Genomic DNA, 17,439 nt, shown 5'->3' on the forward strand with positions numbered 1-17,439 from the left:
ACAGATGGTCAGGTTTGGAGAATCGAAAATGGTTTTTTTTCTAAGTTGAGAACTAATAACATGGCATATGGAGCAAATTTAGGGATCAAAAGTATTTTTTTAAAGTTAGAAGAATAAAATAATATTCCGTGTCAAGTTCGAGGATTGGTCGCAAATGTTCAACGAGTAGAGATTGTGAATAAATTTATCTACCTTAGGGCTAATTTGAAAGAAAGGGGAAGACACACACAGGGATGGAAAACCCTTCGTAAAGGAAAACCCTCCCTGAAGAATTAAATAATTATTCAAATTATTTTCCCATGATTTTCCACCCTCGAAAAAATTAGAATCCCAGCGGGATTTGAATTTTCAAATTAGCCCTTAGGATCAGACGAGTACAAATTTTGTTCGCTCGAACTACTCCAGTAGTACTTTTTAACGACCGAATAATATTTTTATCTCACAATAAATCATCATAAACATCAGCATAAGCCAAATTTCAGCGAAACTGATATAAATTCAGCCACCTTACGGACCTACAGTCTGAGAAAAAAATCCACATAACTGGGCCTTTCTAGCACGCCCATTAGGCTTGGATCGGCTGGAGTATCCCAAAAATGGCTTGTGGCGGCCCAATCAGTGCGTAATTTTCTCGGCCCAAGCGACCAGCTTAGAAAGTACGCTAAAAACAACCAAATCGCCCCCAAATGGACGCGCGTGAGTAAAGATGTCAACGGGCCCCGTTCCTCAATTCCTTACGGGGAATTCACCCATTAGGAGACGGAGATGGTACAAATTTTCTCCCAATGGAGAATTAAATGGGGAAAAAACCATCCCCATCGGGGATGACGGGGACGGTATGCATGCCCCCGTCCCCGTTCACCACGGGAACCCGAAATGTGCACTAAGGAGGCTGCTACTTAAGCTAGCTGGGCTAGCTGTCTACTGAGCGCGTAGCTAGGTTGGCCCGTCGTAGCCGCAGAGCTAGGCCAGCGGCTTGCGTGGCGTGGGGGCGCAGCTGATGCGCGTGGCCCGACCATCAGCCGAGCCAAGCCGCCGATTCTGCCTCCTCCTCCTCCTCCTCCTCAGTCCTCACTCGTCACTTGCCCTCTCCCGCTCTCTCCCTCTCCCATGCGCCCCAAACCCTAGCTTGCCGCCCACCCACGACCCACCCGCTGGTCATGCGCGCCTCCGCCTCCACGGTCCCCATGGAAGCCTCCGCCTCCGCCTGCAGATCCGTCGCGGGCCCCAACCCCGGTGGCACCAAGAAGCCGCGCCTCGCGCGCCGCCGCCGCCGCGGGACCCCAGATCTTACGCCGCCGCTGCTTCCTCTAATGGCGCCGCCAGCGCCGCCGAGCAAGCGCTGGTCGATGAGCCGCTCGACCAGTACCGGACCGTGCTCGGGGAGCTCACCTTCAACTCCAAGCCCATCATCACCAATCTCACCGTCATTGCCGGCGAGAACCTCTAGGCTGATGTGGGGACGGGGATACCCGCGGGGATTAAATCCTTGAGCGGGGACGGGATGAGAAAGAAGTGCTCCTCATGAGTCTTCACGGGGACAGGGACAGGGACAGGGACAGGGACGGGGACGGAGACGGAAGAAATTTGTCCCCCGTAGAGACGGGATGGGACAGTAACCCGTGACGGGGAATTCGCCGTTGACGTTTCCACGCGTGAGAGGTAAGCAACGCCCCTGATCCCAAAATCGGCAACCGCCCCGCGAGGGCCGCGGCCACCTCTCCTCCGCCTCCGGCCCCACGACGTCTCGCGCGATCGCCATGGCCGATTGGGCGGGGCTCCACAAGGACCTGCTCGACCTCGTCGTCGTGCGCCTCTCGTCGCTCGACCTCCTCCGCTTCCGCGCCGTCTGCGGCTCCTGGCGCACCGCCGCAGCCGCCTTCACCGCCCGCCGCGGCTGCCCGCGCCCCGACCTCCCCTGGCTGCTCCTCCCCACGGATGTTAGCGCCGACCTCGCCCTCGACCGCGGCCGCCTAATCGTGTGCTCCGACCGTGAGGTCTCCGTGGGCACGCTCCCAGCGCGCCTGGGCCGCGTGAACCCGCGCCAGTTCGTGCCTCTCGGCTCCGCGCGCGGGGCGATTGTCGCCGCGGACGAGCGTGGCGAGATGCACCTGCTCGACCTCGTTTCCGGCGCGCGCAAGCCGCTGCCAGCCGTCGCCACGCTCCCCCTCGTCGCACGCGTCGAGGGCCTCCAGGTCCAGCACCTCGGCGGCGGCGTCCTCCCAATCGACGCCGTCATCCAGAAGGCTGTCCCGGTGCCCACCCCCGGCGGCGGCATCATGGTCCTGGCCATCTACCGGCAGCTGAACCACCGCAACCAGTGGGCCACGGCGCGGCCGGGCGACCGCGCGTGGAAGTCCGTGGCGCCGACCAGCATCCCCTCCGTGGTCGACGTGGTCGTCCACCGGGGCCAGCTCTACGCCAACACGAGGTACGGGATGATGTACGTCTTCCCGGAGCTCTACGACCTCAACTCCGCCTTCCCCGAAATCATCCCCTCGGTGACGCGCCGCCCGAACGCGTACGTGGAGAGCAGCTTTCTGGTGGAGTCCCCCCGCGGCGAGCTGATGCAGGTGGAGCTGCTCCGCCCCGTGACGGCCGCGGGAGGAGAAGAGTTCGTGGTGCGCGTGCTGGACGAGTGCGGGGAGACGTGGGAGGACACGGAAGACATCGGCGACGCCGCCGTGCTCGTGGACGCGGCGGGCGCCGTGGCCGCGTCCACCAGGGTGTGCTCCGCGCTGAGGCCCAACACCGTGTACTATGCCGTGGACCTGGAGGGGGAGACGCGGGTGTGGGCGTACAGCCTCGCGGGCAAGCACAAGCGCATCGAGGTCGTGGAGGTGCTGTCGACCGCCGACGGGTACAGGGCGCCGTGCTTCTGGTTCGCGCCGGTGTACTCGCAGCGGCAGCCGTGACTCGTGAGGCAACCAAATCCGTTTGCTTGCTGCATTGGCATGCTTATATAGTTGTGTCGGACCTGTCGGTACTGGTGATTCGTTTATGAGTTCGTTGCAGCTTGCGCCTGTCTGTTGGCGAGAATCGCGTGGCCGAATGATCTCGATCGAGCACGCTACCCTTGCTCGTCTGTGTTTTCATGTTTCCTCGCCCGTTGGTTTCCATGTGTCAGTATATTGCAGCTTACATCTGTATATGCAATATGCATACTTGTTTTGTATATACGTGTGTTTACCTTATTATTATGATTCGTCAGTATGAATTCAGTTTCCTCCTAACGTTCCATCAATTTGGTTCCCTCCTCGTCCTCGGCTCCTAATATTTCAGTCACATTGAGTAAAATTTAGTTACCGCATGACTGAGGATAATTTCGTACCTTGCTGGACTGGGCCTCTGAAGGACTTCTGAAACTTAACGTTGTTCATCAGTTTGTGGAATAAGGCCTTCTGAAACTTAACGTTGTTCATCAGTTTGCTGAATAAGGCCTTCTGAAACTTAACGTTGTTCATCAGTTTGCTGAATAAGGCCTGTTGGATCTGATCTAACTTCAGTGTTTGCTGAATGAGGCCTGTTGGATATGCCCTAGCTACCGGGGATCGGAATTAGAGTAAGGAGTGGTCAGCGATGATGAGGTGGGCCGTGGCCGCCCATGGAGGATGGAGCTTCATCTCGTCAGCGAGGAAAGGTGGGGGGAAGGCGGCAAGCTCATGACCGTGCAGCCCTGATTTCAGTTTGGGAGGAGCTGTCCTGCTGACGTCGCAGCTAGGCGCCTAGGCCATTAGGACTGGACTGTTCAGATTAGCGGCTACTATGTTCACATTTTTCTTGTTCCAAGTAGCTGTGCGGCCCTGGGAGAGGATTTTGTCACGCATGTACGTGAGCTGAAAAATGCACTCCAACTTACTATACCCTTGTTCAAAGTAGCATATGGGCCAATTTGCAGTGTGCGGTACAGGTTTATGTGTGAACCTGGGATCGGAGGAGATTAACATATTTGTCACGTCACGCCTGTACTGAAAAATGCACTCCAGTTTACCATACCTGTAGAGTGAAGAAGCGTTATTGGGTGAATGAGGTTGCGTAATCCGGGCATTCCCGTGCAAACCTATAGAATGCATTTGTGTGTTTTAAGCAGGATCATGGATTTCCTAAGGGCCCGTTCGTTTTGGCTTAATCCTTGCCGGAGTGGTTCCCACTGCTGCTTGTCTGTATAAAATACAGCTGATCAATTTCTGGGCTCTATTCCTTGCTATCCGTGCCCTAAGTTGAATCATCAGTGCTCGATATTGTGTAATCTGGGCATTCCAGTGCTTGGCAAAGATTAGTCGAACGCCTTATGCGTGGCATGGCCTTCAAATTTGAGAGGCTGGTCCCTATAGTGGATACTATGGGCCCATTTAGGATTTTATGGTCGCTCCGCTGCACATTTTTTAAAACTCTGTTTTCAGCTTGACAAACCAAACGAGATAGCTCCACAAACTTAGCTCTTGGAAAAATGATATATCAATTGTGTTTCCCCTAGGAATGAGTTAAGAAGTTAGTGTGATATTAGATGCCAAAACTTGGTTACATACTCAGAGAAAAATACACTATGGCCCGTTTGGATCCTTAAAATTAAATTCATTTTAATAATCATAATTTAGACACATATTAATTAAGCTAATATAGTTGTATATAGATTATATTTGTATATTATTGTTGGCTATACGAGAGAAATACTTATATGTTGCATTTCTATCTTAGAGGAGCGAGTTGAAGAGCATCTTATAAGTTGCAAAGTAGAAACATAGCATAGTAATCTATAAAATCAATTTCCATCTCCCACCATATGAATTTGAGATAGGCTTATATGTGAACTTTGGAAAGTGGGAGGAATGTCAAATTTTAAGTCAAATAGCCTCGTTTATTAAATAGATTTCAATTCCTTCTAATAAAAGGATTCAAACGGCCCCTACAAGTAAACATACTTTAGATCTTGTAAGTGCACTACTCTTCACATCATTGAATCCCCTGAATTTGTGTATAACCACCGCTGCATTTGAAACTCCGATGATTCTACCAATAACATCTGAACAGGTAGCAACAAGGACATGGTTACTTTTTGAAATAAATTTTAAAATGAAATTAAAAAATCATAGGACTAAAGAAGTTTTGGTGCAAAGAGAATATTATATTACCTAAAAGATGTTCTCTACTTTTGGCATAATCTAGTTATGTGACACCTCGAATGTTTTCCACTCAATTACCAAATCAAACTTGAGCTTTGATGGATGGGGCCAAGACAACAAGTTAAATGACACCTCCAATTGTGTCAAGGGTGGTTTTGGCGGACCATCCATTAGGACATGTTAGTGCTAGTCTAGGCATTGTTCTGGCGAACTATTGTGGACCGTCCGCCAGGGCATAAAAGAGCCACAATTGGTCCAGCTAAGGTTAACTTGTTTGCAAAAATGAATTTTAGATGATGATAATGTACACGATGTTCATGATTATCGAGATGCAATGCCGGGTCATGACACAACTCTTGATTCGTCATGTTGGATACCTTATTTCTACTCCACGACAATCAATGGTGAGATCGATGACTCAAAGTTGTCTTTGAGGGGAGAGTGCCTAGGAGCACCCCTCCTGTTGCAGATAAGGGCCACAAATTGACCTCTTGCCAATGAAATCAACGCTTGTAATGGCAACATTGTCATGGCAATATCCGAAGTCATTGCAAATAACAAAATGCCAACCAAAGATCATCTGAATTTGCTGATAGATTTATTTGGGCTAAGCTTAAGCAATACAAATAAAAACTGCAATAAACAAGAAATGTGGCCTCTCTCTTTCTTGTCATGGCCAGACTCACTGGAGAGAAAGAAAGAAGGAGAGGACCCTAAACGACGACAGCGAGAAGCAAGAAGCGACAACGGTTGTCTCTTAGGGTTTGGCAGGGCTGTGCTCCCTGATTCTCTAGCTGTGCTCCTTGATTCTCTGGTGAAGTGATTCTGAGGCTGAAAATGATTCTCTTTGATTCTGAAAGAATCAAGATGCCCAAGAGGGGGGTGAATTGGGCTAATTCTAAAATTCTTTGCAATAGTTAAACCCAACACTTAGCCAACTTCACCCCTTGTGCCTAGAATGTGTTCCTATTGTTCTACCGCATAAAGTTTTGCACCCTAGGTTCCAATCGTACTCTAGCATGACAATTCTAAGAATGTAAAGATAAGAAATGAATTGCTCAAATGTAAATGCTTAAAGTAAAGAGAGGAGAAGAAACGCGGCGATGTTTTACCGGGGTATCTCGTTGGAGCATCCACGCAAGGGTGTAGCTCCCCCTTGATCCGCGCAAGGATCAAGTGCTCGCTACGGGCTGATTCTTCGACACTCCGTCGCGGTGAATCGTCCACAACCGCTCACAACTTAAGTTGGGTCATCCACAAGCTCCGCCGGATGATCACCAAACTTCCGATCACCACCAAGCCGTCTAGGTGATGGCGATCACCAAGAGTGACAAGCACGAACTCTCACTTGACCACAACAAGCCTAATGAGAAGGGTGGATGCACACTTGCTACTCTCCTTGCACTAATGAGGCCTTAATCTTGGATTCTCAAATCTCAATCACCTCACTAGGCTCTTGCTCTCTTTTGCACTCTCAAGGGTGTTTCTCAGCTAAACAAATGGGCAAGAGACCTCCCTTGAACGAGTGGAGTAAGTATTTATACCCCCTCATTCAAAACATAACGTTTGGAGGTTGAGTCAACACTCTACGGGGTGACCGGACGCTCCGGTCAGTTATCCCCACCACTGTGTCAGAAAAGAGCCATTAAGTTCTGACCGGACTCTGACCCGCGTCCGGTCATGAAAAACGTTCTCTAGAACCTTACTGATGTTGACCAGACGCTGACACCCAGAGTTCGATCACTTCGTTATTCAGTGTCCGGTCAGTTATCGGATCCTGACCAGCGTCCAGTCAGCACTGACCGGACGCGTCCGATCAGGAATATCCCTCTCTGGAACCTCTCTAGAGTTGACCGGACTCTGACACCCAACGTCCAGTCTGAAAGGACCTAGGATGCCGCCTAGAGGGGGGTGAATAGGCGTTTCTGAAAATTAACACCTTTAAATGCGAAAATAATTAGAAAGGGGAGTTTCCAAAATGGAAACTCCAAATTAAGAGTACTACCACCCCTCACAAGTTAGCCACAAAGTAAACAGGGTATAAAGAATATATCTAGAAGCTACAACCCTGCAACACCAAGTTAGAACAGAGAATAAATATTTTCAGTGCAGGCAGGAAATACCGGACGTGTCCGGTATGAATACCGGACGTGTCCGGTATACACGATTTCTGCAGATCGGTCCCGAACTTGCTCCTTTCGATTTCTATCTTCAAACCAAACTACAGGCACCTAGTGGAGATGACAATATACACAGAGAACCTGCAGAACAGCTAGAGCAACACAAATATCAAATGAAATGCGAATTTAGACACGATATTTGTTTTACCGAAGTTCGGACTCGTTCGAGTCCTACTCTCCGTTGAGGGGGCTGCGGGCGACCCAGCGAAGGTCAGCCCTAGAGGGTACCACGAAGGTCACTCTAGCCGGAGTCTTTTCCAACTCCTTTTCCTCCTTCCACTAATTTTATTCCGAGGCGGCGGAATCGACCGTTACAAACTTTCCGAAGCAACCACAATCTCTCGGTTGCTCTCCGGCGACGCCTAGCCATCTAGGACCGAAGAGTCCAAGAGTAACAAATGCGAATCACGAGATTGACAATATGCACAAGTGCTCAAGTGGTGGCTTGCTCTCTTTTTCAAATTCTCTCTTAACCCACAAATTGATTTTGCAATTTGGATCACACACTCACTAAGAGAGGGTTTAGGAGAGTTGGCAAGGCTCAAAAACGTGTCTATCTCAGCAGAATCAGCAGCCTCCAAAGGTGGAGGCTTGGGGGTATTTATAGCCCCCTTGAAAAACTAGCCGTTTTATAGCCGTTGCAATACTGCGCCAACGGTAACTAAGTTACAGTGATGTTGTGAGGTGTCGGAACTCCCGAAGAATGCCGAGACTTTCGACCGTCGGAACTCCCGACTCAAGTCGGAACCCCTGACCCTCAGTAATTTTGAAAAACATGTAACTGAGTTAAAGTTAGTGAGGTGTCAGAACTCCCAGCGTATGTCGGGACTTCCGACCGTCGGAACTCCCGACTCACGTCGGAACTCTCGACCCTCAAGGCTTTTAAAAACTAGCCGTTGGCTTCTGGTCATCCATACAGGACACGTCCGGTATGACCAGGACAGTGAAACCTCCAAGTCTGTTGAAGTGCGAGACGTCGGAACTCCCGACCCATGTCGGAACTCCCGACCATCGGAACTCCCGACCTACGTCGGAACTCCCGATGAACAAACCCGAGAACAACAATTTTACAACTGCTGGACAAATACCGGACACGTCCGGTATGAATACCGAATACGTCCGGTATTGCCAGACCAGCAAGAAATCAGTTAGCACTTTTGTCGCTCAAATAATCAAACCTCACATGGGTTGGCTTGAGCACTTATGAAACATTATCTATCAACATGATGCATCCCTCTTAATAGTATGGCATACCTATTAAATTCAAGATCAAAGGAAAAATGAATTTATACCACTTGAGTTGATTTCTTTTGAATTGATGCCGCCCCTTCCAATCTTCATCAAGTAAGGGTGCTAACAAGTTGATGTTGATCTTTTCACTTGAGCATAGCCATCTTGAGTATGTGACTTGATTCCATCCATCAAATTTGAATAACCCCAAATGTATCAAGTCACTTCCATCAAATACTTCATTATAGATTTGATTCTTCACATCAATATGACCATCTTAGCTTGATTAGTACCTCAACTAAATGCAAGTACTTTCTTCTTCACCCTAGCTAGGTTCTTCGGCCACCAAGCCGTCGCTTGCCCTTCACCCTTGCTTAGTACCTCAAAGCCTTTCCTTGCTATCTTCACCATCTCAAGCCATCAAGTCACATCTTGTGTTGAATCATCCATTCATATGTATTGTTATCTTTTTCATTTTAATTTAGCAAGCTTCAAATATGAGACCATTCCATATGCAATCCCTCATGTCTCATTAACTAATAATCATGAGCTTGCTTTCACATAGTACATGGAAATCCCATAAGAAATAAGCCTTCACATGAATTCCATTTGCATTTTTGTCTTTTGCTTGAACTAGATTGTTTATACAACAACACATCATTTTGGCTTTCATTAAGTACCTGTGAGATAACCTATTACCTATTCACGCTTAGCAAACGGGTTAGTCCTTTAATCACGTTGTCATTCAATCATCCAAAACCCACTAAAGGGCTAGATGCACTTTCAATCTCCCCCTTTTTGGTGATTGATGACAACTTGATTAAAGCTTACAAAATGATATAAACATTTAAACTTTTGGGTTCAATGATTTATGAGAGGCTCCCCCTTAATATGTGCTTATGATTAGAATTCACAAAATGACCTCAAATTTCAATTGCACATACTAAAACAAATAGGAGACTCCCCCTAAATCATTGCATCCGTGGGGTGCATGTGTGTGTGACAAAGAGAAACCGTGATGCATATGACAAGATATATCATACAAGAATAAATATAAAGGCATCACATCAAATATTTTGATTCTAGCATGCATAGTCCTTATGAAAATAAATATGGCACATGTAATTCACACATAGCACTCATTACAAATTTTCTCAAGTCCAGAAACCACTGATATATATAGATAAAGATCATGTCTCAAGAGATACAAAGATAAAGCATAAGTCTCATCTCTCACAAGATATAATCAATGAAGCTCAGAAACAAACTACAGCCTGTAGTACATATCTTCAGGTACAAAGATAAGCAAATGAAACTATCCTAAAGCTTTAATCAGTCTCTCTCCCCCTTTGTCATCTATCACCACAAAGGTCCAACAATGACATACTAAGGACAAAGGGGCTACAAGCTGTCACTAATCTCTGGCATCACTCATCATCATCATCATCATCTCTCCCAGCATCTTCGTCAATAGAGCGGGTAACACCAGCCGGACGAGAACCACCGGCACCAGATGGGTCATAGCCACCTGTCGGTGTTTCGTACAAGCACCGGCAAGTAAATTTATAGTAATGCGCGTTAGGCTCGGATGGTGCGCTAAAGGACACAAGATTTATACTGGTTCGGGCGGAACGTCCCTACGTCCAGTTTGCTGCTACTCGTGTTATTAGCACCGTGAACGATCTGTAGTAAGGGGTACAAACTATCGAGAGAGGGACTGGTCCCAAGTCTCTGATGGAAGGGTTGAAAGGTGGTCAAGAGCTTCGTAGCCGCTTGACTATGCGTATGAGTGCGTTCTCTTGTTCGGTGTTCTTTTTCTTTCGGTCCTCCTTGATGGAAGAAGCGCATCCCCTTTTATAGATGAAGGGGCCGGCTTTACAAGGGTAAGGGCTCCAGGTCGCGTACTCTACTTAGTCTTGTGGCTCACGTCTACCTGGTCAGGTCCTCCACTCTGATGAGTGCAAAGGAAGATAAGTGTTTACAATGTTGTCGATGTCTCTATAGGATGTCAGGTTAGTCACAGAATGCTGCCCTGCGCAGGGTATGGGCTGCAGTACAGTGGTTTTGACTTATGAGCCTCCCCCAGCCTTGCTCCGCACGCCTTCTGGTTCTCATGAGTCCTCGTCGGGAGAATGCGAGGTCGGGGTCCGGTGTAACGCCGTGGTCAAGGCCTTCTGACTGGGAGGACCTGAGGGGTCGGGAAGCGGGCGCCGCTCCCTCGGGTCCACCGTGTGGTGACAGAATACCCATCGTTCGTGGAGATAGCAAATCCTTTCCTGGAGCGTAGCGGTTGTCGTATATCTTCGTCGGGTTCCGTGTCCCAGAGCTGAAGGCGGCGCCTACAACTCTACAGGGTGAGGTGCACGCACCTGTAATACCTTTTGGGCTCTGCGGCGCCCGGAAGGGTCTAAAGCATCAGTCCTGTCGTTCCCTGGCAGTCCTTTTCCTGCTAGGGCGCAGGGTATGGTCGTTGGAGCCATGGTTGACCCGAACGTCTCGTCTCGTCCTGTACCCATCATTATGAGGGATAGATGTCGATCAGGGCGAGGCTCTTTCTGGGCCGTCGGGTGAGGCTGACCCCGCCCCGCCGGGGTCGGGTGAGACGGAATTCGTCCCTCAGCCCTCGGGCGAGATCGAGCCCGCCCTCAAGGCGTTGGGCGAGGCGGAGTTTATCCCTCGGCCCTCGGGCGAGGCCGAGCCCGCCCTATAGGCGTCGGGTGAGACGGAGATTAGCCTTGAGCTTTTGGGGCGAGGCAGGGTTATCCTACAAAGGCGTCGGGTGAGGCTGACCCTGCCCCTCCGGGGTCGGGCGAGACGGAATTCATCCCTCAGCCCTCGGGCGAGACCGAGCCCGCCCTCAAGGCGTCGGGCGAGGCGTAACCGAACTCCTGTCACTCGAACAAGGGATGACATGGAGCCCTTATGCATCTAGAAGTTTTTCACGTTCGGTGGTCATCGGTTCCACCTTCTGGGGTACCCTGGTATTAGGTCCCCGACAGTAGCCCCCGAGACTCCAGGTGATTCGGGTAGAATCGACTGGAGGGTGTTTTTTATTTCGTTGAAGCTAATTTGCCGGAGGGTGCGCGCGAGCGCACCCGATGGGTGTAGCCCCCGAGCCCCCAGGTGACTCGAGTAGAGTCACCCGGGGGGTTGTACGGCCCCTTCGCGGGTAAGGCTGAAGGACTTAGTTTTTCATCAACTGGGTGTTTTTCCGAGTGGGTCGTGGCGTCCCGTTTACTGGGGACTGATTCGGGGCCATCCTCACTGGTGCTTCTGCCCTTGGTGGCAGATTGTTCGTGGATTCCTTCTTAGTTGGGCTGGCCGGCGAGTTGCTGGGCCCTAGGTGGGCCAAAGAGAAAAGAAACGGGCCTTTGTGGCTTGTGCTTCCCCGGTGGGTGGAGAGTCCGGATTCGCTTGGGGAAGGCGAACCGTCCGCCGAGATTTTTTGGGATGAGAGGATATGGACTACGGGCGTGTGTCCCGCGACGTGACGCAGTGGCGTGCGTGGCAGACCCAGAGATCGAGGCAGACGGTTGCCCTTCTCGCGTCCGTCGCCCCCTATAAAACCGCGGGGTTCGCCCCCAGGGTCCCGTGTTTCACTCCCCTTCCTTTGCGTTCTAAAACATCCGCCGCCAATCTTCCCAGCCTCTTGCGCCCGCATCGCCACCGTCGACCGGCCTGCGTTTGTGTTCCAGCCGCCGTTAAGCTCGCGCCTGCCATTCCCCCCTCCTGCTTCAATGGAGTTGTGGGGCAGATCAAGCATCACTTCCCGGCGTCTGGAGGGCCTCGTCCGCCGTGGCCTTCTCCACCCACTATCCGCCGTCCAGGAGTGGTTACTCCCCAGCGACGAGGGTGAGCCGGTGCCGCCTGAAGGGTATGTCGTCTCCTTTGCCATCTTCCATGAGCGGGGATTCGGGGTACCCGCGCATAGATTTCTTCGGGGGCTATTAGATTACTATGAGGTAGAGCTGCAGCATCTCACTCCCAATGGGATTCAGCATATGGCGGCGTTCGTTGCCCTGTGCGAGGGTTTCCTGGGGATCGATCCCCATTTTGATCTGTGGCGGTATTTCTTTAGCATTAGTCTATCGAAGAGGAAGATTGGGGGGAAAGAAGTGAATGCGCCGATGGGGTGTGCCAGCATTCACCTGCGCCATACCCGGTCGCAGGGTTACCCGTACATGCGTCTGGCCACATCCAACAAGGGATGGCATTCGCAGTGGTTTTATGTTAAGGATGATGTGAGTGCCACCCTACCGAAGTACACCGGACGTCTTATTGTGGATGCCCCGAAGTCGTGGGGCTGGGGCGTCCTGACTAAAGACAAGAAACATATCTCTGACCTTCTCTCCGCCCTCCATGCCCTGAAGGGTCGGGGTGTAAAGGGGTCGGGAATTATCGGCGCCTACCACGCGAGGAGGGTGGCACCACTGATGGCGCGTGTGCTTCCCCTGCATCGGATGATGCCTGGGATATCGTTCGAGGGGACGGTGCTCGTTGACGAGGCGCTCCCTTATTCGGAAGTGGCGCAGCGTATCAAGGAGGCGACGGAGCCGACGAAGGATTCTGCCGGCAGGGTCCTCGACATCGTGTATCCGGTGCCCGGGCATCCTCCAATGCGGCCGGAGCCTGGGTTCTTCGAATTCGTAAGCCCTCTTCTCCCGCATTCTTCTCTTTCTCCTGAATCTCCCTCTTTTAACACTTGCTTCTGTAATGTTGGGGCTAGCCGAGGGGGCTAGTCTTCAAGGATAGCCCAGCCCCGCTGCCGAAGGACAAGGTTGTGGCGGTGGCGAATCGACTCGCGGCCGAGCGGGACAAGAAGGCAAAGGAGGAGATGAAGAAGGCGAAACGACTGAAGCAGGAGGCACGGGATCGGGGAGAGGACGTGAGTAGTGAGGATGACGATGATGATGATGACGACGACGAGGTAGCCGTCAACGTGGATTGGGGCGTCCTGGAGGACGAGGACACGCTGACGAGTGGCCACCCATCCGTGCAGGGGCCCTTCCCCTTCCACGCGGAGGGAAGTGGATCGATGAGGTCAGTGGAGGCCGGCGAGTCCGCTGCTTCGCATGGCGTGCCGGCCGAGGACCGATGGATGGGAGAGGGTGGGCCTATCGCCGCCATCCCTGAGGCGACGATGGAGGGGAGCAGCTCCGGTGCTGCACCCCGTGAGACGATGGAGGGGGACGGCTCCGGTGCCGCGCCCGACGAGACGATGGAGAGGAGCGACTCCGGTGCCGCGCCCGACGAGATGAACCCTCCTACCCCGGAGCAGGGGGCAGGCATGAAACGGTCCCGCCCAGATGAGTCAGGGTAGGGGTCTGGGGATCCATCCCCAAAACGCTTCCGCCGGCCGAGGACGTCAACGTAAGCTGTTGATTCCTCTGTTTTTATCCTTTTTCCATTTTTATTTTGACTTAATGGTTATTACCTTTGCGCGGGTTCTTGCGAACGGGTCACCCCCTGGGGCTGGCACCCAAGAAGAGTCTCGCCCTTCAAGCGGGACAGACGACGTCGCCTGGAGTCACCCCTATTTCAGGCAGGAGTGGTGCCGATGTCGGGGCCGTGTTGGCCGAGCCGACGGCGTCCATGGTGGCTCCCACGCCCGCGGAGGTTACTGAGCGAGCGGTCTCTTCGGTGGCGGACGTGGAACAGCCGGCCGAGGACCGCATACCGCCGGTGAAGGTGGTCATGACTGCGCCAAGCCAGGATCAGCCGGACGCGGTCGTGGTGGCACCCGAGGGCGTGGTGCAATCCGCGTCGCCAGGCGCCCATGTGGATCCGCCCGTGGCGCTCGAAGCGGTCCAGACGGAGGAGGGTCCAGCCGGAGGGTCCTCGAGTGCGGCGGTGGTGCCGCACAGGGTCAGGAGGGAGCCGCCACCGACCCCTTTGTTGGGAGGAAGCCGCTCCCCTGCGCGGGGGGAGCCGCCGCTCCAGTGGATGGCCGCTCAGGACCCGACGTCGGCTCTTTTCTCGCTCGATGATCATTCCGAGAGCATGGAGCGGGAGGGTCTTGACATCGGGATCTCGACCATGCTGAACGCCCTGGACCAGGCCAGAGGAGCCCTCCGTGAGATCGTTATCCCTACCACTCAGGTATTTTCTGGACTTTCTTCTTTTTTCATGTGTTTTTGTGTTTTCGTATTCCTGATATCAATCTTCTTCCTCCTCAGATTCTTGTTGCTCGTAGCCGAGATAAATCCCAATTCCTCCGCGAACAGAAGGCGGAGAGGGATCGCCTTTCCGAGGAGGCCCGGCTGCGAGCAGACTTGGCCGCCCAGCTTGCTACTGTCCAGGAGCGGGAGGCCCAGGCGCGTCAGGATGCGGAGGAGGCGCACGGGATGTTCGAGGACCTGTCGGCGAGGTCTAAGCTGGATGGAGAGGAGATTGCCAGGCTCAAAAAAGAGCGAGACGAGCTGCTGCAGAGGAATGCCGCGGCCAATGAGAAGGCCGGCGAAGTCCTGAAGGAGCTGGAGATGGAGCGGGACCTCCGACGGAAGGCCGAGAGTAGGGCCACAGCCCTTCAGCAAAAGGTGGACGAGGACGTCGAGGTGGTCCGCTCTCTCCGGGCGAAGCTCGATGACGCGGTGAAAGGAAAGTTGAGTGCTGAGAACATCGCCACCAAGCTGGAGAAAGAGGCTGCCTATACGCGAAGGGCCCTGAATGTGACGGAGCCGGTGGAGACCAGCCCGCTCGCGGCCCATGTCGGAGGTATCACGGCTCGGGTGGGCCAACTTGAGGAGAGTGCCTTTCACGCCGGGATTACCCAGGCCTTCACCGTCGCCCACGCCCATTATGAGAAGGAAATAAACCTGAAGGTGATGAGCGAAGGCTTTCCGTCCACCTACGAGGATGAAGAGCTAGAGGAAATGGAGAAGATGGTCGCTCCCCTTGCGAAGAACCTGGCAAACAATCTGAAAGAAATGGTTCTCCCTTCGCGGGAGTAATTAATCGAACAATTTTGAGAACAGCTTATATGTAATATGTGGACAAGTGTTGGTACTTTTCGAGTCTGGACGCCTTTCGTGCTTTTGCGTCTTAATTTCGTTTTGTTTGATTTTTTGCGATTTTATTTTTTACGGTCTTACCAATATGTTCCCCTGAATTATGCTGCTGATTATAATGCGAGGAGATTTGAGGAGGTAGCCGTACCTTAACAGCCCCCGAGTAAAGTTCGACCCCCGCACCTGCTGGGGTCGGGTGTTACTGGAGACCGGAATCGTGGTTTTGGTGACAATGGATGTCAGCGCAATAATCCCCGCCCTGTCTTCCAACGGAAATCCCCACTAGGGACTTTTATGGGCTCGGCAAGGTGGGGCCTTTGTCCCTGCATTGTTTGGCCTGAGCCCCCGATCCTTGTTAGGGTCTGATAGGGGTCGGGCGTTATTTGCGTGTTATCCCGTCCTCGGTTTTCGCAATCGGAGGGGCTGAGGGAACGACACGTCCCGGTTCGCTTCTGAGCGAGGTCGGGCAGGGCCACTGGGGCTCGTCTCGGTTATCTCTCCCTGGCTCTGTTTGGCGTGAGGCGGCCTCGAGCCCTTTGCGGGCCGACCTTCGAACCTCAGCCTGTGGTTGCCTATATCGAAATGAGGCAACAGCCGTTTCGTGGTGCGACACAAATCGTTGGGATGCAATTTTTTGCATATGAAATGTTTTGAATGCAAGATTTAATTGAAAGTAAAGGCGGTGACGTTACCTTGGTGGTATGAGTGGCGGAAAAGCTCCTACCAGATGGGTTCGGGCCCTGACGTTTGTGACGAGGTTGGAAAAACCTGCGTAAGAATTGCTATTCTTTGTTTTCGTGTCTCGATGACAATCCGAGCTGTTCGATTAACTTGGGCAACCTGACAGCTTCTCTTTTGGGGGAGATTCTATAGGCGGACCCCTCCGATCCCCTCTTTGGGAAGGCAGACGTTGAAACTAGAGACGCGAGAGACGTTGAGCATGATTTTTCTGGTGAATAGAAACACCGTAGCAATCGGGGCGTAGGGTTTGCTAGTTCGTCCAATTTTACTCAAAGCTTTGTGCCTGTATGTCGCGCCCTTAGTTTCAAGCGTACGGAGGGGTCGGGTGGAGAGGATGTCTAGATTGGTAGTCATCCTCGACAGCCCCCGAGTGATGCTCGCGTCCCTGCTATTTGATGGGGTCGGAATCTTGTGAACAAATTTTAACGCATAAAGTGAGAAAGCTGAGAGGCTTATCTTTCTTTGGTCGTTCGTTCGTCGTGTCTTCTGGGCCGAACGGCCGATCCAGGAGATCTGAAAGGTCCCGTCGCCGGGTCATCCGTGGTCCTGCATGGGGAGGCGAAAAAGTTGTCTGCCTATGTGGGTGCCTTAATCGCCGCATCCGGAGCGGGTCAGTGGCGGGCCATACCCAGGCAGTGTTCAGTTTGACCAAAGAGGGACGCCTCGTAGACCGGGGTTCGTCCCGTCACCTCTGGCGCGTCCCCTCAGATATCAATCAGCATTGATTGCGTATTAAAAAAGGGAAAGGGAGAGGGTTTTTCGTCCGACCTTTCGCCTTTCCTTAGTTACAGCACTTCCTCTTTAAATAGGGAGGGGAAGAGGAGTTCTCATCCCACCTCCCCCTCTGCCTCCGAGCCGCTATCTCTCCTTCTTCTTCCTTTCCGCCAAACGTGTCCGTGCGTCGCGGTGGTTCCTGAGTGAGGAAGAGTTATGCCAGAGAGAGATAGAGAACTTACAAACTTGCTCATGAGTCTGGTGCGTGATGTCGAGCCAGAGGTTATCCAATGTAGATGAGATGGTGCGCGTGGCCCTTGCTGAGGAGTCGCTGCTGCTGAAGGAAAAAAGGCGTCGGTGGGCGTCGTACGTCGTTGACTGCGCCGTCGTTTGCCGCGCTCCTCCCTTGGCGGGAGGCATTTCCTGCCCATACGCTGTTGTCAG

General features: G+C 52.2%; 1 protein-coding gene across 1 annotated transcript; it reads left to right on the plus strand.

Moving 5' to 3' along the window:
• The first annotated feature begins 443 nt into the window (after positions 1-443).
• LOC136475153 (F-box protein SKIP23-like) lies at positions 444-3,194 on the plus strand. The gene has a single exon (XM_066472713.1). The coding sequence runs from the start codon at positions 1,761-1,763 to the stop codon at positions 2,913-2,915; it is 1,155 nt and encodes a 384-aa protein (XP_066328810.1). The 5' UTR covers positions 444-1,760; the 3' UTR covers positions 2,916-3,194.
• The last annotated feature ends 14,245 nt before the right edge of the window (positions 3,195-17,439 follow it).

Source organism: Miscanthus floridulus, chromosome 1, assembly GCF_019320115.1.
Source record: "Miscanthus floridulus cultivar M001 chromosome 1, ASM1932011v1, whole genome shotgun sequence".
Classification (NCBI taxonomy): Eukaryota; Viridiplantae; Streptophyta; class Magnoliopsida; order Poales; family Poaceae; genus Miscanthus; species Miscanthus floridulus.